The 21,859-nt window shown below is 37.5% G+C and overlaps 2 protein-coding genes across 3 annotated transcripts in view; one reads left to right on the forward strand and one right to left on the reverse strand.

The window, feature by feature from the left end:
* LOC150091443 (transmembrane protein 135-like) overlaps positions 1–12,870 on the reverse strand; it is a 190,440-nt gene extending 177,570 nt beyond the window's left edge. Inside the window, exon 1 of the mRNA XM_090383962.1 lies at positions 12,677–12,870. Within this exon, the coding sequence (XP_090240088.1) occupies positions 12,677–12,829 (153 nt within the window). The 5' untranslated portion in view covers positions 12,830–12,870. The remainder of the gene's footprint in view (positions 1–12,676) is intronic.
* A 190-nt stretch (positions 12,871–13,060) lies between these two features.
* The window catches only part of Ate1 (arginyltransferase 1), a 169,158-nt gene continuing 160,359 nt past the window's right edge, over positions 13,061–21,859 (forward strand). For both annotated transcript variants that reach the window (XM_090375480.1, XM_090375488.1), the window contains exons 1-2: positions 13,061–13,265; positions 21,038–21,101. In XM_090375480.1, coding sequence (XP_090231606.1) covers positions 13,175–13,265; positions 21,038–21,101 — 155 coding nt within the window. In that variant the 5' untranslated portion in view covers positions 13,061–13,174. The remainder of the gene's footprint in view (positions 13,266–21,037; positions 21,102–21,859) is intronic.

Here is a 21,859-nt window from a genome sequence, read left to right on the forward strand (position 1 = left end):
CCCAATCAGTATTAGGCAAACACCTGCTAGTCTGATCTCTAAAAAGTTTCTCATGTGAATGAAGATGCAAAATATTTATTCACTGTATCAGCAACTTGTATAGGACCATCAACAGTAATACCACTTATATTGAGAGGACCAACATGATTCATCCTTCTCCTATTTCTATCATACAGAGTGTCTTGCTGCTTTCTATGACTTCTTCCAAAAACTTTTCATAATCTGCCTCAGCCTTCCTAACTTTAAGTAACTTGATTACACACTAGTTTGTACCAAATGTAAGACTGTATCCCCTGACAATTTATAATCATCCCATGCATTTTTCTTCTCTACCACTAAACTCATTAGTTCATCTGACATCCACTTAGGTCTAATTTTGAACAATGTCTCTTAGATGGTATAAAATGCTTAGTGGCCTCTATGATTACTTCTCTGAATGGTTCTGCATTTAGAATTTAGATTTTTAAACATCGCTAGTTAGTTCCACTGAGAAGAGTTTAAGAAAATTGACCGAGTCCATTATAATCACCTTTGCAAAAACAATACCCCTTCCCGCAACTCTTGACTAGTTATTTCTCTAACTAAATTCAATTATACATACATATACATAAATTATGTTTTATTGTTATTAAGTATCATTAATCCTAATTCAGGATTGAGAAGAAAAAGCAACATTATGTGGATCTTCAGTTTCTTTAATAAACACTGTACGTGCAACAAAGTAATATTTTACATGTAGGCCAAATAGCACATAGCAATAATAAGTTTACCACAAAATAAATGTAAAATAATATTGGAAAGCATAGGCAATGATTATTGTTGATGACACCCTCCCTACCTACCTTTTTTTTTTTATTCTGGTGAGATATAAAATATACATGACAGGTATGACTGCTTCCTTCCAAAGTGTCATAAGGAAGCTGTCATGATTTTGTAATTGAATTACTCCATTATTAACATGATAATGGGATTGCACAGTTCATTTTGCCAAGTATAAATACATGCTAAAATTATAGTATGTAAAATTTTAGCATATATTTATACTAGGCACAGCCAGTGGTGGACTGGGTCTAAAAATATTAGTTGCCAGGAGAGAAAGGGGGCTCACCCACAACTATTATATTTTCAAGCTACTAAAAGGTCTAACATTTTTAACATAGTCTAATGTTATTGCAAGGGGGCCCACTTGCCATCGGGCAAGCTGACACCCTGCCCAGTCCACCACTGGGCACAGCATATTAGCATCTTAGTGTTGCAGAAAATGCTAGGGGAAAAAATATTCTTATGTATCATAGGTTTATAGCAAAGAAACCCTTAGTTGGGGAGCAATCATGGAATGCCAAGGTAAGTGATGATGAGTACGGTCCTGGTATTTAAAAGAAAGGGCACGGGTCTCAATTTAAAGAAAGAAGATTACAACACTAAGATGCTATATGGCTTATATCAACTGGGTATTAAGTATGTGAAGACAAAAAAAAACCAAAAAGCAATTATTACTTTTATGTCACCAGAGCTTGTCATTCATATCTGGATTTTTTTTTTTTCTTCTATAGAAAAATGTGTTCAGACTATTTACCCCTTGTGAGGGATAAACCTGGAATAATTCAGAATAAACCCTACTCCCTCTTGCCTAATCACAGTACCAATTTGAATAGGAGTTCAGAAATAAAATAGCTCAACATTTATATTTTGTGGTTATAACTTTGTATTTTTGTTTTCAGCAGTATTAATTTTTTTTATAAATAAAATATAAAAAAAAAAGCTTTTTAAACATTTAAATTTTTTATTAAAAATTTTAAAAATGATATACTGCAATCCAATAAGAAAAGACATTATTTCACTGCAAGCAAAATTTAAAAAAATAAAAAATAATAATATGCACCCGATAGGTTCTGCACAACTGTTTGCAACAAAGTGGTACGACTGGTACAAGATTAGATTGCTATTTGACACTGAGCAAATAGCAAGTTGCATAGGTTTAATGATGGGCATACAAGTCAAATATGTTTTAATGCCATAAAATGTAAGGCTTTACACTTGGAAAATAAAAACCTCAAAGTAAATTATACACATGGAGGGACTGAATTAAAAATGGCAGAGGAAGAAAGGGATTTTTGGATTACAATCCAAGTAGACATGGAGGTCATCTCTACACAGCACAGACAGCTGACAAGGACTAATCCAAGAGTACCTTGCTAATGATTTGTAGAAATATAAATCTGCTATAAGGTTTTTAATTTTTACACACAGGATTGAACTGATAGCACTTAGAACTGTGAATGGGTTGAACGTTGAAGATTCAAGATATTCGTTGACATTAAACTTGAATTTCTGTAGATTGTAATATTCAGGAAAAACACAGGAAAGATGATTGTTCCAGAAAACAGAAGTTAGCATTAGCATTAGTAGAGGCATACAATGCAAGAAAACAAGCTTAAGCAGCATCAGCCAAAAAAAAAAAAAAAAAAGCCCCCCATTTCTCCCCTCCATTCATTTCAAATGCCTGTCCAGCTCAGGCTTAAATTTATTTAGGCTATCAACTTCCACAACAAAAGATGGAAGTCTGTTCCACCAATCAACTGCCCGATGCCTAAACACAAATATTTTACAGCTGTCTTTCCTCAATTTGAATATATGCCCCTCAGGTTCTTAATCTGAGCAACAGGAAGAATCCCATCAGCATTCAGCTTGCTCAACCCATTCAAGGCCTTATATACCTCAATCATATCACCTCACAGGTGCCTACTCTCCATGTGCTGAAATTTGCAAACTTAAGCCTTTCTTGGTAAGAGCACCCCTTTTTTTCCCCCAACCAATCTTGATGCCCTTCTTTGTACTCGTTCTAGCAACTCTACATTCTTCCTAAAATGAGGCCTCCAGACCTATACACAGTACTCTAGATGTGGCCTGACCATTGCCTTATACAACGGGGAAATCAACCTCCCTGTCCTTGCTAGCAAAATTCCTCTATATCATTGACAAGATTCCATGACCTGCCCTGGTAGTCCGTCTGCACTGTCAGCAAACTTCAGATTTCACTATACAATTACCCCAAGGTCTTTTTCAATTTCCACTTCCCTGAGTGTAGTATAACATAGCTGATACATTTCTCTTGGGTTATTGCTACCCATATGCAGTACTTTGCATTTGTCAATGTTAAACTTCAGTTGCCACTTCTCAGCCCATTTGCCCAACTTATCTAGATCCTGTTGGAGTAGCACACAATCTTTACTGTCATTAACATCCTTGCCAACCTTTGTATCATCTGCAAATTTGGATATTAATCCTGATATACCTTCATCAATATCATTGATAAATATAACAAAACAACAATGAGCCCAACACCAAATCCTGGGGAACTCCACTAATAACATTTGTCCATGAAGAGCAGTATCCATTGACAACCACTCTTGGTCTTCTCCCACTCAACCATCCTTTTATCCATTGTAGCAACTTACCCTTAATACCATACTGCTCTAATTTGTACAGTAGCCCTCCATGTGGAACAGTATCAAAAGCTTTCCTGAACTCTAAGTATGTGATATCAAAATTATCTTTTAAATTCAGTTCCTTTGTGACCACAGTATCCAATTAAATTGGTCAGACAAGACCAATGCTTTAACAAACCCATGCTGTGTCTTAACTATAACTGCAGTCTTGTCTAGATGATCCTCCAATGCTTCTTTAACCAGTGACTCTATTATTTTTCCCGGAACACAAGTTAAACTAACAAGTCTATAGTTACTTGTGTCATATTTTGAACCCCCTTTGTGAAACATTTGTACACCTCCAGTTCATGGGGACCTCCCCTGAGTCCAAGGAAGCTCTCATAATTATGGCTAAGGGTTTGCTTATTTCCTTTGCTGCCCTGTTTAATATAACTGGATAGATCCCGTCCACCCCAGGTGCCTTCTTTATGTTTAACTTCAACAATTTATCCTCCACTTTGCTCTCAGTTATTACAAAATCACTTAGCTTCCTGTTAAGAATTTGATAAACTTCTGGCACTTCACTCATTGAAAAACTCCTCATGTGTGAATGTAGATGCAAAATACCGATTCAGTTTATCAGCTACCTGATCATGATCATCAATAGTCAACCCATCTATATTAATTGGTCCAATCTGATTCATCCCTTTCCTTCTAGAGTTTACGTAAGTAAAGAACTCTTTGCTGTTTTTCTTTGCATGCTTTGCCAAAGATTTCTCGTAATTTGCCTTTGCCTGCCTAACCTTCTTTGTGACTTGATTACAGACAAGCTTATATCTGCCATAAGACTATTAGGAATCTGTTAACCAAGTATAGTATTACCAATTAATCAAAAATATTTATTAATCTTATTAAATTTCATTGTTAATTAAACTGTATTTAAACAAAAATCATGACCCAGACTAGAGCTGCGAAGCAAAGATCAGACTAGCGAGAGGGCTGTGACTCAGGGGGCGATTCTTCAACGCATCAGTCTCAAAAAATGTGCAAAATGTAATATGTTTGCTGAACTTTCTAAAACAGGACATGATCTAGCCAAGGAGGATGTCTTTTTGTGTGCTAGATGCCTAGTGTCAAGAAATTAGGTGCCAACTCAGCATTCTGATGGGAGTCTAAGAGAGCTTGAGATGTAGGGTAAATGTCCTCAAAGAAATTAATATGAGGGGCCCATCAAGCTCTCAGCTGCCCAGCTCAACAGCAGAGCTCACTCCTATGCATCAGGCAACACAGAGGCTTTCTCCAAGGCAGAATGTGTTGGTACCACAGGAACTAGTTATTGTTGGCGACCCTAACCCTATTGTCAGGGAAACAAGCAATTTAATTTAATTAGGCAACCATGGAAGGTGCACCCTCCATTCTTAAAAAAAAAAAAAAAAAAAAAAAAATTTTTTTTAGCCCATAACTTAATTTAAACCCATAATCCCCATGAAGTATTAGAATCCTATAACCACTATGTATGTGGTAAAACCCTCCACCAGCTAAGCTGATTACTATGAGGTGAGTGCTGAAAATTAAGCTAAGCTATACATAAGATCTAGTTATTACATTACAGCACATAAAGACTTCTTAAAACAATCAAGAGGGAAACAAGGAATATATTGTGGAAAAAGAATAGGTGGAACAGGACCAGGGTATGTCTGCCAGGGGAAAAGGTTTATGACAGAGCAGATATCATCTTGTAAGGGCACAAAAGGTGATACTGTTGTACACGTTGGAACTAATGACATTATGATTAAGAGATCTGCAGATTTACTCAACAAGTACAGGTCAATGTTGAAAAAAAAAAAAAAAAAAAAAAAACAAATCACAGGTTAGAGTTGAATGTGAAAGTGTCTGCAATTCTGTCCAGATACAATAGGAGGAAGTATATGATGAGAATCTTGTCAATCAATTCTGCCCTAGAGAGACTGTGCAAGGCTCAAGGGGTAGACTTTTTTTCAGCCTGGTCTGTGTTTTGACAGGAGAGACTGCTTCTACAGGGATGGGATACACTTAAATAGAAAGGTTGCAAGAATATTTGCTGATGCTATAGAGGCAGTGTTAGGTGGGTCAGAAAACTGCTGGCTTGGGTGGGATACACAAACTAAAAGGTTAACAGTGGCCACAGGCAGAGGCAAACGTGATTCTTGCACTGCTTCTATTAGAATGAGCAGCAGCATGGAAAGCAAAGCAATGGAGTTTCAAGGACTGTTGGGAGTCATAGTGGAACAAATAAATATGTGGATTGAGTTAGGGTAACTAAGAGTAGAAACTAAGAGTAGTGATTCTTGCACTGCTTCTATTAGAATGAGCAGCAGCATGGAAAGCAAAGCAATGGAGTTTCAAGGACTGTTGGGAGGCATGGTGGAACAAATAAATATGTGGGTTGAGTTAGGGTAACTAAGAGTAGAAATAGGTGCACATATACTTGCATGTACACCAATGCTAGGAGTATAGTTAATAAATTTGATGAGCTTGAAGTGCTAGTCAAGACATCAAAGGCAGATATTGTTGTGATATCAGAGACGTGGCATCACAGAGATATAAGCAGTCCAGAAATTGAATTTGGGGAGTACAATGTGTAAAAAAAGTATAAACAGGACAAGGTAGGAGGGGTTACGCTGTCAGTTAAGAAACACTTAAAATCTAAGGAAGTGCATCCAATAATGCTGGTGGACAATGCAATGATGAGTCTGTTTGGTGTGACATAAGCACTGGGAAAGGAAAAATGAGAGTAGGTGTGTGTTATAGGCCTAATGAATCTGATGAGTATAATGAGCTTGTTTGTTCGTTATTTGGTTTTTAGGAGCATTAGCAATTAAGGCCATATAAGCTTAATATGGTATAGTATAGTACATAATATTGTCAATTAATCAGTAAACTATTAATCTTGAACTTCATTGTCAATTAAATTGTACTTTTAACTATACATATAACGACTTAGGTTACATAACATAAATAATTAAAAAAATAAATAATTAATACTTAACTTAATACGTAAGTTATATAAGGGGATTTTGTAGATAACACTCCATACGGAAACATAAATATAGCGTTATAACTGTGTTGGGATACAAGTTTAGGGTTTTAATTTTGTACTGAAATTAATTTTATTGAAATTAAATCGAAATTATGACTCAGACCAGAGCAGCAAAGCAAAAGGCTCAAGCTAATGGGAGTGCTGTGGCTCAGGGGAGAACTGAGGGGGGAAGTTGCCCTCTGAATCACAGCCTTTTAAAATGCACTACTTGCTTGATGTTTGTGGAGCAGCCGGGTACGGGACATGATACTGCCATGGGGGATGTCTTTGTGTGTGCACGATGCGAGGAGTGTAAGGAAATCAGGCGACAACTCAGCGTTGTTATGGGCCTATATGAGAGCTTGAAGGACAGGGTGGATGCCCTCGAAGGATTAAAAGTGAGGGGCCCATCAAGCTCTCAGCTGCCCATACCAATGCCAGAGCTTGCACTTGGTCATCACGCAACACACCGGCAGCCCCCAAGGCAGAATGCACTGGTCCCAAAGGAACTAGTAGTTGCTGGGGACTATTGTCAGGGAAACATGCTTTGTAAGAAGGATAGGTGGAACAGGACCAGGGTATATCTGCCAGGGGCAAAGGTTGATGATGTTGTAGAGCTGATATCATCTTTTAAGGGCACAAAAGGTGATATAGTTGTACACGTTGGCACTAATGATATTAAGAGTAGGAGACCGGCTGATTTACTTAACGAGTACAGGTCACTGTTGAAAAAAAGCCGTGAATTAGGGTTGAATTTGAAAGTGTCTGCAATTCTGACCAGACACGACAGGAGGGAGTATATGATGAGAGCCATGTCGATCAATTCAGCCCTGGAAAGATTGTACAAGGCTGAAGAGGCAGAATTTTTTTCAGCCTGGTCTGTACTTGTTAACAGGAGAGACTGCTTCTACAGGGATGGGATACACTTAAATAGAAAGGGTGCAAGAATGTTTGCTGATGCTATCGAGGCAGTGTTAGGCGGGTTGGAAAACTGCCAGATTGGGGGGTTCCAGGACTAATAGATTAACAGTAGCCACTGGCAGAGGTGAAAGTGATTCTTGCACTGCTTCTATTGGAATGAGCAGCAGTCTGGAAAATAAGATGCAGGATATTTCAGAGACTGCTGGGAATCATTGGGGTACAAGTAAACACATGGGTTGTGTTAGGGTAGCTAAGAAAAAGAACAGGTGCATGTATACTTGCGTGTACACCAATGCTAGGAGTTTAGTAAATAAATTTGATGAATTTGAGGTATTGCTCAAAACATCAAAGGCAGATATTGTTGGGATTTCAGAGACGTAGTGTCACGCACGTGACACCACATCTCTGAATTTGGGGAGTACAATGTCTACAGAAAGGATAGACAGGATAGGAAGGGAGGAGGGGTAATGCTATTAGTTAAGAAATACATAAAATCCAAGGAAGTGAAGCCAGTCGACATCGCTGGACAGTGCAGTGTCGAGTCAGTTTGGTGTGACATAAGCATTGGGAGATCAAAATTGAGAGTAGGAGTGTGCTATAGGCCTAATGACTCTGATGAGTATAATAAGAAACTGTACAGGGAAATAGTGGGCCAGTAAATCAGAGAGTCTTATAATGGGGGATTTTAATTTCCCAGATATTGACTAGAATTTGGGGGATTTTAATTTCCCAGATATTGACTAGAATTTGGGGGTTGGTCACTCACACACTAGCAAGGCTTTTGTGGATTTATTGGATGATTGTTTTCTACATCAGCATTTTCGGGAGGCAACTAGAGGGAGTAATACTCTTGATTTGATTATCAGTAGTGATTCTTCATGCATTAAGAATCTGCAGATAAATGAACCACTAGGTGGTAGTGATCACAGTGTGCTGAAGTGGGATTTACTCAAAGAGGTAACTACCATTAGGGGTAAAGGGAAGGGTTATTACTTTCGTAAAGGCGACTATGATGGACTGTGACAGTATTTAAATTCTATACAGTGGGACCAACTGATGTTACCAACAGCAAATTCAAAATGGGAAGCATTCAAAGAACTTATCTTGGAAGCTACTAGGCTTTACATACCAACTAAGAAATATTGTTCAAGGTTTAGGCCAAAATGGATGTCAGATGAACTAATGAGGCATATGGCAGAGAAGAAAAATGCATGGGATACATACAAATTAACACGTGACACAGAAGCCTATGATAGATACAAGTTGATCTGTAACCAAGTTACAAAGGAGGTTAGGCAGGCGAAGGCAGATTACGAGATATCTTTGGCAAGGGATGTAAAGAAAAACAGCAAAGAGTTCTTTACTTATATAAACTCTAGAAGGAAGGAGAAGAATCAGATTGGTCCACTTGATATCGATGGGTCAACTGTTGATGATCCTGCTCAGGTAGCTAACAAACTATATGAATATTTTGCATCAACATTCACACATGAGGAGTTATTCAGCGAGGGGAATGCCAGAGGTGTATTCAACTCTGGCAATAAGCTAGAGAATCTTGTAATAACTGACAGTAAAGTGGAGGAGAAATTGAAGATAAATACAAGAAAGGCACCTGGGGTGGATGGGATCTATCCAGTTATATTAAAGGAGGCAGCAAAGGAAGTAAGCAAACCCTTAGCCATAATTATGAGAGCTTCCTTGGACTCAGGGGAGGTACCCACAGACTGGAGATGTGCAAATGTGACCCCAATTCACAAAGGAGGATCAAAGACTGACACAAGTAATTATAGACCTGTGAGTTTAACTTCTGTTCCAGGAAAATTAATGGAGGCACTGGTTAAAGAAGCACTGCAGGATCATCTAGACAAGACTTCAGTTATAGCTCGGACACAGCATGGTTTTGTTAAGGGGAAGTCTTGCCTGACCAATTTGATTGGATACTATGATGCAGTCACAAAAGAACTGGATGCAGGGAATAACTTTGATATTATATACTTGGATCTTAGAAGGGCTTTTGATACTGTTGCACATGGAATACTGCTGCACAAATTGGAGCAGTGTGGCGATGGAGGCAAGTTGCTGCTATGGATAAAGGGATGGTTGAGGGGGAAAAGACAGAGTGGTAATCAATGGACACTGCTCATTGTGGACTAATGTTATTAGTGGAGTCCCTCGGGACTCAGTATTGGGTCCAATTATTGTTTTCTGTATTTATAAATGATATTGATGATGGTATATCAAGCTTAATATCCAAGTTTGCAGATGATACGAAGGTTGGCATGGTTGTCAAGGACACTACTGACATTATGCTGCTCCAACAGAATCTGTAAAGGTTGAGCAGATGGGCTTAGAGGTGGGAAATGAAGTTTAACATTGACAAATGTAAAGTACTACATATGGGAAACAGCAACCCCAGAGCAACGTATCAACTCTGTGGTACTACATTGACAGTGGTAGAGAATGAAAGGGACCTGGGGGTAGTTGTGCAGGCAGATATGAAGTTCTCTGAGCAGTGCAGACAGGTGCAAGAGTAGCTCATGGTGTATTGTCAATGATATATAGGAATTTTTCTAGCAGGGATAAGGAAGTGATTATTCCCTTGTATAAGGCAATGGTCAGACCACACGTAGAGTACTGTATACAGGCCTGGATGCCTCATTTCAAGAAGGATGTAGAGCTGCTGGAACGAGTATAGAGAAGGGCAACAAGATTAGTGAATGGAACAAAGGGGTGCGCTTACGAAGAAAGGCTTAAGTTTTGCAAATTACAGTGTCTGGAGACTAGGCACCAGCGAGGTGATCTGAGAGAGGTGTATAAAGCCTTCAATGGTTTGAGCATGCTCAATGCTGATGGGATTCTTCTTCTTGCTCAGAATAATCACCTGAGAGGGCATAAATTTAAATAGAGGAAAGACAGATGTAGCGTAGATGTGCGGAAATTTGTCTTTAGCCAGCGGGTGGTTTGTGGAACAGACTTCCATCGCTTGTCGTGGAAGTTGATAGCCTAAATAAGTTTAAATCTCAGCTGGACAGGTATTTCGAACAAACAGAGGGGTGAAGTGGAAGTGGTTATTTTTTATTTATTTATTTTATTTATTTTTTTGGCTGATGCTGCATAAGCTTGCTTTCTTGCATCAAATGCCTCTACTAATGTTAATAAGTGGTGGCCATTCCCTGACCTTTCCGCATTCGGTGAGCACAGGCTCGAACCCCGGTCTAATCAAGAAGCGTGTGCTACACACTGCTGATCCTGCCCACCTGGCTACGGAGGCGCCAGTATAATGAGGAATTGTGCAGAGAAATAGAGTGGGTCAGTAAATCAGAATGTCTTATAATGGGGGATTTTAACTTTCCAGATATTGAATGGATAAATGAAGAAGAAAAGTTTGTTCTGTAAGTCTGAAATTAGACGATCAATCACTAGTTGTGACACATGTTCAGAATGTTTTGGAAGAGGGTAGGGGAATTAGAGATGCCAATTGAGAAGAACTAGGCCTATGGAAGTATCTATAGAAAAGGCACACAGCAAAAACAGAACATCTATGAGACAGAGTGGAGAGACTTTGTTGGGGATGGATGATTAATTAACCTTACTGCCCTCTTCTGAAGGAGGTCTTAAAAGTGGGAGAGGTTTTGGAAGCCCTAACAATGATGCAGACATAATATTGCATGATAGGGTGGATTTAAGATTTTGTAGAGTAGTTTAATTCTGAGACTGCACTTGACATTACATCCAAGTACAGAAACCACAAGTAAAAAAAAAAAAAAACTAGCTTTATGGAACAGTACGAAGATTTGTACTGTTCTATGAAGGTGTCTTGTGAAATTTGCCAATTGGCAGCCTGTCTGTTGAAATTGGCAAGAGGGTGCCCATACCAGGTTAGATTTCAACTTTGGGTACATAGACTATAAAGTTTGATAACCAGACAACTTACAGAGCAGAGTTATGAGTGAATTTTACAAGGCTGAATGGGGATAATAAAATTGCAAAATTTTCACATATTAATGACACTAGAACCAGGAGCCATAAATTTGAATTTATCGATGGGTAACTGAGGCTGATGATTTGGGTAAATTCAAACTCCAGCTTCAATAGTACCTGCAGAAGGAGGGAAATACAGGGAGAGGGTTTTTTTTTTTTTTTTTTTTTTTTCAGGTGATACTGAAAAAGGTTGGCTTTCTTTCACTAAGCCAATATTGATACTAATAATTTAAGATAACTAAATAAAACAAAAATAAAATTAATAAAACAAATATTAACCAATTTAATATTATTTTAATACTATAATATGTAAATTATTATATAATTATTAAAATTTAATAAAAATTATGAAAACAAGGGCACATTACTGATAATTGACCATAGGTGCCAAAAATCCTAGTTACGCCTCTGACGCGATATATCAATGTACAAATTAATCTTAAAATCACCGCGTTTTTTTTAGTATTTTCTGTTAGTTCACTGCTAACAATGATAGTCTGTGTATATTCTGAATGAATAAATATTTACAGCGATAAAATGTTAGACACCCGAACCTGCACATTTAACGCACAAAACGCCACATTTGTTTCTTACAATCAGAGGAACTGTAAATTGAAAAATCAGTAGTTTAAAAATTTTCATTAGGCAACTGAAGGCAAACATTTTCTCCGAAAAATAATACATCACCGGTCACTAGTAAGTATGGATCGCGGAACACCACCGAAGCGCCCACGGTACGAATCATGAGCTAGTCGGTGGAGCAGGTGTGTAACTTAATTATGATATATTTGAAATTGGATGAATCTTCTTCAGGGAGTATCCCAGGGGAGAGGTTAGCTGCTGGGTTTCATCCTTTCCCCTCCCTCCAAAGAGGTTCGACCAAAACAAAAAAGCATTTTTTTTTTTCCTCTTCAAGGTCAAAGCAGCGCACGTGCCCTCAGTCCCCCTCTGAGAAAATTCCGGGTGCGCTATTGATCCATTTTTTTACCCGCAGATGCTTACAACTCAAATTAACCTGCTATTTTTTTTTTCTTATCTTATTACTAAAAGCATCCGAGGTGCATGACCAGATAAATATTATTTTAAAGTATTTTCCAATTGGTTTATTCGTAAAGAATGCATCAATTTAAAGCTACCAATTAATACAGTAGCGATAGTTGTGGGATCAACCACTAACTCCATGTAATTTAATGTACGTGAAATATGTGATTATTGGTATTATCTCACTTGAATAAAAAGCAATACACGGTATGTATATTAAAATTAATTTTCAGCTTCGAATACTCACCAAGTATAACGGAGTATATAATTTTACAGATTCAATGAAACATAACGTTCCTACTTCTAGAGCTGCTTGTGAACAATATGGGGTCCACGTATGTCCCACTTCATAACAATTATACGGTAATGACAACTCTCTAAGCTTACTTAAAACAGCCATGATAACATGTTGCTTTCCGCCACGATCACCACAACTGCTACTATAAGTTCACGCCACAATTCTTTATACTACAGTACTAAGCCATCAAGTGAGTCAGTTATCATCTTATAGTAGGTAGACTATTTAATAATAAAAAAAAAAAAAAAACAGAATTAGTACAGAGGGCGCTAACAGTAAGTGCCACTGCTGAAATCGTACCGAAACTAGATGTAATTAATGGTTGAGGTAGCGTAAGGCTTGGGGAACGCATTAAAATTAATGATTTCATTTCAACAGAATTAGATTTAAATATTGTTTATAGGATAGCGTAAATCTGATATTGATGATAATAAGTAAATATTTATAATGTCCGTTTATAGTGTTGTTGAATATTTGTCGGGGCGAGAAGGCTATCGATGTGGCTATTGCAAATCCAGAGATGCAAATTACTCCCATGGTAGGTTAATTGTGGTGTTTCTTTCACTATGTAAACAAATTATAACAATGTTTTTCGTGCTTCAAGTGTGCCGTTTCTGCCTTTGCAGTAAAATTTATAGATTATGTGATTTATTAATATTTCCCGGAAATTTTAATCATAAAAATATAAATGTGTTCTGTCTCAATCTGATTCCGAAAAGTTGTGGTTTTTCTCGACTGCTAATTGTCACCCTTCTGCTACTTTATTGTTAATGTTTTTTTTTTTTTTTTTTTATTATTAGCCATATAGTGCAAGGAAGCCTGAACCATAAGCAGCATAAGCTGGTGCAGCTTATGCTGCACCAGCTAAAAAAAAAAAAAAATTCCGAGGTACCCTGAGAGAGAGAGAGTGTGTCAGAAGTAGAATGGAATCACCAAGAAAGAAAAGAACGATGATATCCAGCTCAGGACAAGCCCATACTCACCAGAGGCTTTGTTGATCTTTGAATCACGTAGAATTCCAAACAAAACTATTGTCAATTCCAAAAGATGCCTATTGGGAATGCTTCCAAAAGTTGCAGTGTTGGAATCGATGTATACAGTGTCATGAAGATTTCAAACAAGATACATCCAAATATCTACTAAGCTTCATCATTTCCAAAATTTAGTTTAGTTCCTTAAATATTTGAGCCCACATGTCATATTTTCTTGCGTAGATTTTGCAAATGTTTTCAGGTATTTTCTGCCATTTAGCCCTTAAAGTGGCAACCAGTTCAGCTCTGCTTTTTGGGGCAGTGCCTCCTCATGCACCCCCCCCCCCCTCTCTCAATGATCCATTTCATCCCAGAGGTTCTCCGTAGGATTGAGTTCACTACTTTTGGCTGGCCAGTCCAACTTTTCAATACTCATGTCCTCAAACCAGTCCATCATAATGGGAGCAGTATGATATGGAGCTTTGTCCCTGCTGATACAGGTGTATGGGCTTTCCCAACATGCTGCCACAAAATTGATAATACATTATTGCTTAGGATATCTAAACAGATCTCAGCATTCATGGTTTTGTCCAAAACAACCAATGGTCCCAAAGCCAAATCATGATCATCAACCTGCCTCTACCAACCTTGAAATGTAATGTCTTGATTGTCAGAATGATATAGTATGGCAGGTAGCTCTCTCCAGATATCTGCCACACCCAGCCATGACTGTCAGAATTGTAGATCAAGTATCATGACTTGGCACTGCAAAGTGTTGCTTTTTGTTGGTCTGTGGTCCAAGAATGTGGATCTTACTCCAAGCTAGATGGCATATGGCATTAGTTGGGGTTATTAGTGGCTTGTTGATGGCTGCACAACTGTAATAACCTACATCATGCAGTATCCTATGCATTGTGTTGGTGCTGACATATGTCCCAATTGTTTCACTGAGGGTCTGTGTGCTACGACAATGTCGACCTGCTTTCTGAGTGATAATTCTTTACAAGGCTCTCGTGTCACATTTCACCACCAACTTTGGTTTTCATGACAGTTTCAGCACGAATTTGCTTCACTTAGCAGATCATATTGCCAGTTGTTGACCTAGGGGTCTTTAATGCCACTGAAATGTTACATACAGAATGACTGCTTATGGCACTCTGTTATTATCAGTGCTGTAAGTGTGTTAACTCTTTGATCATAGCATCTTGCATATCATAACAATTATACTACTGTCTCCTTGGAGACCTATAAGCATAATTATAGTTGTCTGACATGTAGTGCTTGGGTAAGATGTGACCAACTATCAACGGAGGGGTATCTGGATATTAATGGTAGGGCAGTGTAAATGCATGTGGTTTCACTTGTTAAAGCATTATTTTTAGGCTAATAATAATTAGCTGCAATAAATGCTCCTAAGGCATTTTGGCGCCTCCGTAGCCAGGTGGGAAGGAGCAGCAGTGCGTAGCACACGCTTCTTGATTAAACTGGGGTTCGAGCCCGTCACCACCAAATACGGAGGATGCGGAACGGTCAGGGAATGACCACCGCATAACCCGGAGCAATATGGCCTTAGTTGCTAATGCTCCTTAAAAAAAACAACAAACACAACCTAAGGCATTTTATTGGGATAGATATTCAATTCTTTCAAAGGCCAAGAGAAATTGATATATCTTCACTTACTAAAAGACTTATGCGTTCAAAATATTTTTAGTATTGTTATTGCTTTGTATTGCTGTATAGCATATACAAGTAGATTTTCTTCACAGGTGTTTCACAGAATGCACAAATTAAGCATGACTTTTAAATTTCATAAGATCCAAAGACAAAATTCAGTGTTTGCTTGCTTACTCACTATTCTGTATGCTACTATGGTTTATATTTTTATAACAGAAGGAAAATTACTATGAAATGTTATTTGTGGGAGTTGGCCGTGTAGTAAAATACATTTTGAATAAAAAATATAAATAAATAAAAAATATAGAAAGTAATGATATGTGTGGTATATTTTATTACAATTTTGTACATTTATTATACATGTATTTATTGTAGTTTTTAAATATTGTAATTTCAAAACTTTGAAGAGGCAGCTTATAGCTGAAATCCACCAATGCACTTACCTTATGAAGTACCTCCAGGGGCTCACACATGTGAGTGTGGGCTTGGCAAACCCAGGGTCCTGAGCTGGATATCATCATTCTTCTCTTTCTTGGTGAGTCTCTTATAGTTCTCTCTCTCTCTCTCTCACACACACACACACACAGGGTAACTCAAATTTTTTTTGGCTGGTGCAGCATAAGCCTCAGGCTTCCTTGCACCATATGGCTAATAATAATAATAAAAAAAATCCAACAAGGAGATGCAATAATGAGGGAAACCTTACATCAGCAGCCAGGATGCCCCTTACAAAAGTCAGGGATGCCCTGTCTTCTTAAAAAAAAGTATTAGGGAATTATCTAATATGTTTGCTTGCATAATCACTATTCTGTATGCTACTATGGTTTATATTTTTATAACAGAAGGAAAATTGCTATGAAATGTTATTTGTGGGAGTTGGCCGTGTAGTAAAAATACATTTTGAATAAAAAACAAATAAATAAGAAATGAATAAAGTAACAATATGTGTGGTATATTTATTACATTTATTATACATGTATTTATTATAGTATTTTAAATATTGTAATGTCAAAACTTTGAAGAAGCAGCTTATAGCTGAAATCCACCAATGCACTTACCTTATGAAATCCAGCAAGGAGATGCAATAATGAGGGAAAACCTTACATCAGCAGCCAGGATGTCCCTTACAAAAGTCAGGGATGCCTTGTCTGCTTAAAAAAAGTGTTAGGGAATTGCCTGGCATCCTAGATTGATTAGCATTAGTAGTGGCAAATGATGCAAGAAAGCAAGCTTATACGGCATCAGCCACAAAAAGAAAAAAAAAAAGACAGACACTTCCTATTTCACCTATTCATTCCATCCAATAGTTTGTCTACTACTTCCTTGAATTTATTTAAACTATCAACTTCCACAACAACAGATGGAAGTTCATTCCGGCAACTAACCACCCACTGGCTTAAGGCAAATTTCTGCATATCTTCAGCATTGATGCTTACCATCTGTAGAAATCAATATATGTGGAGCTTCATAGGTATTTTGAACTGTTACCTAAAACAAGACAGATTATTTCACGACAGAACAAATATGTGAGAAAACTTTTTTCCATGATAGATTACAGTTTTTTGAATGTTTAACTGGTTGCTTAATCCAGAGTTGATCACATGGAGTCTTCAAATTCCCACATGACCTTCAGTGGTTCCCTTTGTCTAGCTGGCCCACACCGCTGAAATTCACAGTAACTTTCAATAAAAGTGTTAGCTTTAATTTTTGTCAAAGAAAACTTCAAAAATCTTTGTTAGTTATTGTACAAATAGTAAAAATGCAGGAACAAGTTTCACCTAAACTTGTTAATTATATGCATATGTGGAAAAAAAACCTGAATTTAAAATTAGCATGCACCTCTTGAGTTATCTAATCAATGCAGAATGCACTCATAATGTTTTATGGTAGTGCAGCTAGTCATTATGCTCTTGCTTTATATCATAGAATAATTTGACTAATGTCAAATAGTTGAAGAACACAGGTAGTAGTAGAGGCTTGTGATGCAAGAAAATAAGCTTATATAGCCTCAGCTAAAAAAAAAAAAAAAAAAAATCCACAATTTCACACATCCCTTCTCTCTAAAAGTTTCTCCTGTTCCTCCTTGAATTTATTTCAGCTATCAACTTCCACAACGACAGATGGAAGTCTGTTCCAGCAATCAACTACCTGCTGGCTAAAGGCAAATTTCTGCACATCTATTCTACAACTATCTTTCCTCAATTTGAATTTATGCCCCCTCACGTTGGGGCACCTCTGTAGCCAGGTGGGCAGGAGCAGCAGTGCATAGCACACGCTTCTTGATTAGACCGGGGTTCGAGCCCGTGACCACCAAATACGGAGGATGCGGAAAGGTCAGGGAATAACCACCGCCTATCCCCGGAGCAATATGGCCTTAGTTGCTAATGCTCCTAAAAACCAAATAACAACAGCCCCCCTCACGTTCATAATCTGAGCAAGCGGAAGAATCCCATCAGAATTGAGCATGCTCAACCCATTCAAGGCCTTATACACCTCAATCAGATCACCTTGCAGGTGCCTAGTCTCCAGCCACTGCAATTTGTAGAACTTAAGCCTTTCTTGGTCAGAGGATCCCTTGGTTCCCCTCACCAATCTTGTTACCCTTCTCTGGACTCACTCAAGCAACTCTACATCCTTCCTAAAATGAGGCCTCTGGACCTGTATGCAGTACTCAAAGTTTGTCCTGACCATTGCCTTATACAGAGGGATAATCACCTCCTTTTCCCTGCTAGCAAAATTCCTATATATCATTGACAAAACTCCATGACCTGCCCTGGCGCCTGTCTGCATTGCTCAGAAAACTTCATATCTGCCTGCACAATTACTCCCAAGTCTTTTTCATTTTCTACCACTCTAAGTGTAGTACCATACAGTTGGTACATTTCTCTGGGGTTACTTCTACCCATATGCAGTACTTTGCATTTGTCAATGTTAAACTTCAATTGCCACTTCTCAGTCCATATGCCCAACTTTTTTAGATCCTGTTGCAGTAGCACACTGGCATTACTGTCATTAACAACCCTGCCAACCCTTGTATCATCTGCATACTTGGACATTAAGCCTGATATACCTTCATCAATATTATTGATGCATATACAAAACAACAGTGGGCCCAACATCAAACCCTTGGGGACTCCACTAATAACATTAGCCCACGAAGGGCAGCATCCATTGATTATCACTCTCTGTTGTCTCCCACTCAACCATCCTTTTATCCATTGTAGCAACTTGCCTTTAAAAACCACATTGCTCCCATTTGTACAGTAGCCTTCCATGCGTAACAGTATCAGAAGCTTTCCTGAAATCCAAGTATATGATATCAAAATTATTTTTTGCATTCAGTTCCTTTGTAACCACATCGTTCAGATTTGTCAGACAAGACTTGCCCTTAACAAACCCATACTGTGTCTGAATTATTACTACAGTCTTGTCTAGATGATCCTGCAATGCATCTTTAACCAGTGACTCTATTATTTTCCTCGGAGCAGAAGCTAAACTAACTGGTCTGTAATTACCCGTGTCACCTTTTGCTCCCCATTTGTGAATTAGAGATACGTTTGCACATTTCCAGTCCATGGGGACTTCTCCTGAGTCTAAGAATGCTCGCATAATTATGGCTAAGGGTTTGCTTACTTCCTTTGCCACCTCCTGGATATATCCTATCCTGCCGACCGGGCTAGCCAGGTGGGTAAAGTGCCTGCCTGGCAACCCAAAGGTCGTGAGTTTGATTCCCGCCTCGGGCTTGGATCAAAGTACTGCAAAAACCTTGGGAGGTGCATTATGGCCACAGAAGCCGATGCACCAACAACTACCAAAAAAATATCCTATCCATCCCTGGTGCCTTCCTTATGTTTAACTTCAACAATTTATCTTCCACTTTCCTTGGTTAGCATTTTAGTATTAGTATTAGCAATGGCCACATGGTGCAAGAAAGCCTATGGCTTGTGCTGCACCAGCCAAAAAAAAAAAAAATAATAATAATAAATAAATAATAAAATAACAAAAAAATAAATAAAATAAAATAATAATAATAAGAAAAAGAAAAAAAATAATAATTAATAAATAAGAGAAAAAGAAATGGACAACCTAAGTGTTTCCCTCCTCCTGTAGGTAATTATCCAGCTGACCTTTCAATTTCCCCAAACTGTCAGCCTCTAGCAGCCATGCAGGTAACTTATTCCAGTAATTTATAACTCGCTGGCTAAAATAAAACTTCCTGCAGTCTATTCTAAACATCTCCCCCCGTAACTTGAAATTATGGCCCCTAGTTCTAGAATCATTTATAATTGTGAAAATTTCATCTTCATTCATTTTACTTATGCCTCTAAGAGCCTATAAAGTATTTAAGGGCAAAGGCCTCATGCCACGATGTAGAATTACTAATATGTAGGTTAGTGCAAATGCATCATTTTAACAGCTATCTACCAAAGTAGTTAAATTAATTAATTAAATTGGCATCATTTTTGTTATATTGCATATTGTGACTGCCTTCACAACGAGTTGCCATAGTATTGTACTACCTGGAATAAATAACACTTCACCAGTGGAGAAGACTATTGTTATTTATTCTCAGCGGATACCACCACCCAGACAGCACTGTTTCGAAACTTGTTGGCTGCTCTTCGGGGGATTGGCAGGTATCCTGGTTTTACAATAGTGACAACCCAGTTATGAAGTATAACTTCACAATATGAGAGATGCCTGATGGTGCATAGTGATATAGACTATAAAGTATTTAAGGGCAAAGGCCTCATGCTACGAGGTAGAATGACTAATAGGTTATTGATATATTGGTTATATGCATAGTATAGTGATATACTGGTTATACGTGTATACTGGTTATTGATATACGTGTATACTGGTTATTGATATACGCGTAGGTTATTCATATACTGTAATTGAAGCATGTTGTTTTGCAGCATGCTGATTGGAGGAATAAATGGGCAATAAGGCAGACAGAGAAAATAAAATGTCTTGGTTTAAGTAATTTAAATAATGAAACTTTTATTAAACACTATGCGTATGAAAGTGGTTGCTGTTTGAAGAGTTTGTTTAGTGTTATCAATTTATTAAATATATAAATAATGAAATATTTATTAATCGCAGATCTCTGGAATATATGTTGCATTCCATTTTTTATTAAAATTCTATAGGAAAGTACATTGCAGAGTGAATATTATGTTGTGAAATATGTGTAGTGGAGCAAAAATAATTACTTTTATTTAAATTAGTAATTGATTGGTAAAAATTTATTTACTTTTCAAACAAAATTAACAAATTTGATTAATATAAAGAAAAAAACCAGACATTCTTGAAATGTAATGCACTGTATATGTTACCTAATTTCTTAAAGTTTGTGTAGTGCACACAAGTTTCCTAGTGGTAACTAGGAAACTTATGTGCACTACAACAAACGTTTTGAAATTTTTGCTTGAATGTATATTATTAGAGCTTGCAGTATCAGACAGTTTTTAGATTTTGCCATTACAAGGTTTTTTTGAGCATTATCTAGTATGGAACTTTTACCTAAGAGCCTTAATTGATTCTTAAATTGAGACAGCCCACTTCACTGAACTTTGTACGGTATAATATTAAGCTTGTATGTGCTTTCTGATTGATGAGTTTTTAAAATTTTATACATATATCAATGTTATTATTTCCTCAGGTATGTGGGGTCATAGCTTGACTGTACAAGATTATCAAAATCTTATAGATAGGGGTTGGAGAAGGTATGTTTACTTAATTATTAAATATTCATTTATTTTTTATTATATAAGATGTTCTTTTACTTTTTTTGTTATACAAATGTTCTTTTATGTTTTTATTATAATAAAAAATTTTCTTAATTTATTTTGTATACAAAATAAATTAAGATGTACAGATCAGCAAAACTTGGAAATAGGAAATAATTTTTGTTAATTAGCATTGCATAAAAGATGTAAGATAAGTTGACATAGGACCTATTACAGACGTCTCCATTAAGCAGCAGACTGTGCAAGTTATTTATTGGTTGCACTTACTTTCATTCAGACAGCAAACACTGCATTCCCATTGACAGCTTATGACATTAGCATTAGTCGAGCCATATGATGGAAGAAAGCAAGCTTATACAGCAGCAGCAAAAAAAAAATCCCTTCCCATTTCACCCATCTGGTCACTCCAGATGTTTGTCTAATTCAACCTTAAATTTATTTAAGCTATCAACTTCCACAACAACAGATGGAAGTGTGTTCCAGCAATCAATTACCCACTAGCTAAAGGCAAACTTCCACACATCTTTCCTCAATATGAATCTATGCCCCCTTAGGTTCTTAATTTGAGCAAGTGGAAGTATCTCATCAGCATTAAGCCTGCTCAAACCATTCAAGGCCTTGTACACCTCAATCAGATCACCTCACAAGTGCCTAGTCTCCAGATGCTGCAACTAACAGAATTTAAGCCTCTCTTGGTAAGACCACCGCCTTTGTTCCTCTCACCAATCTTGTTG

This window comes from Mastigoproctus giganteus, chromosome 1 (assembly GCF_048544385.1).
Source record: "Mastigoproctus giganteus isolate SK-2022 chromosome 1, ASM4854438v1, whole genome shotgun sequence".
Lineage (NCBI taxonomy): Eukaryota > Metazoa > Arthropoda > Arachnida > Uropygi > Thelyphonidae > Mastigoproctus > Mastigoproctus giganteus.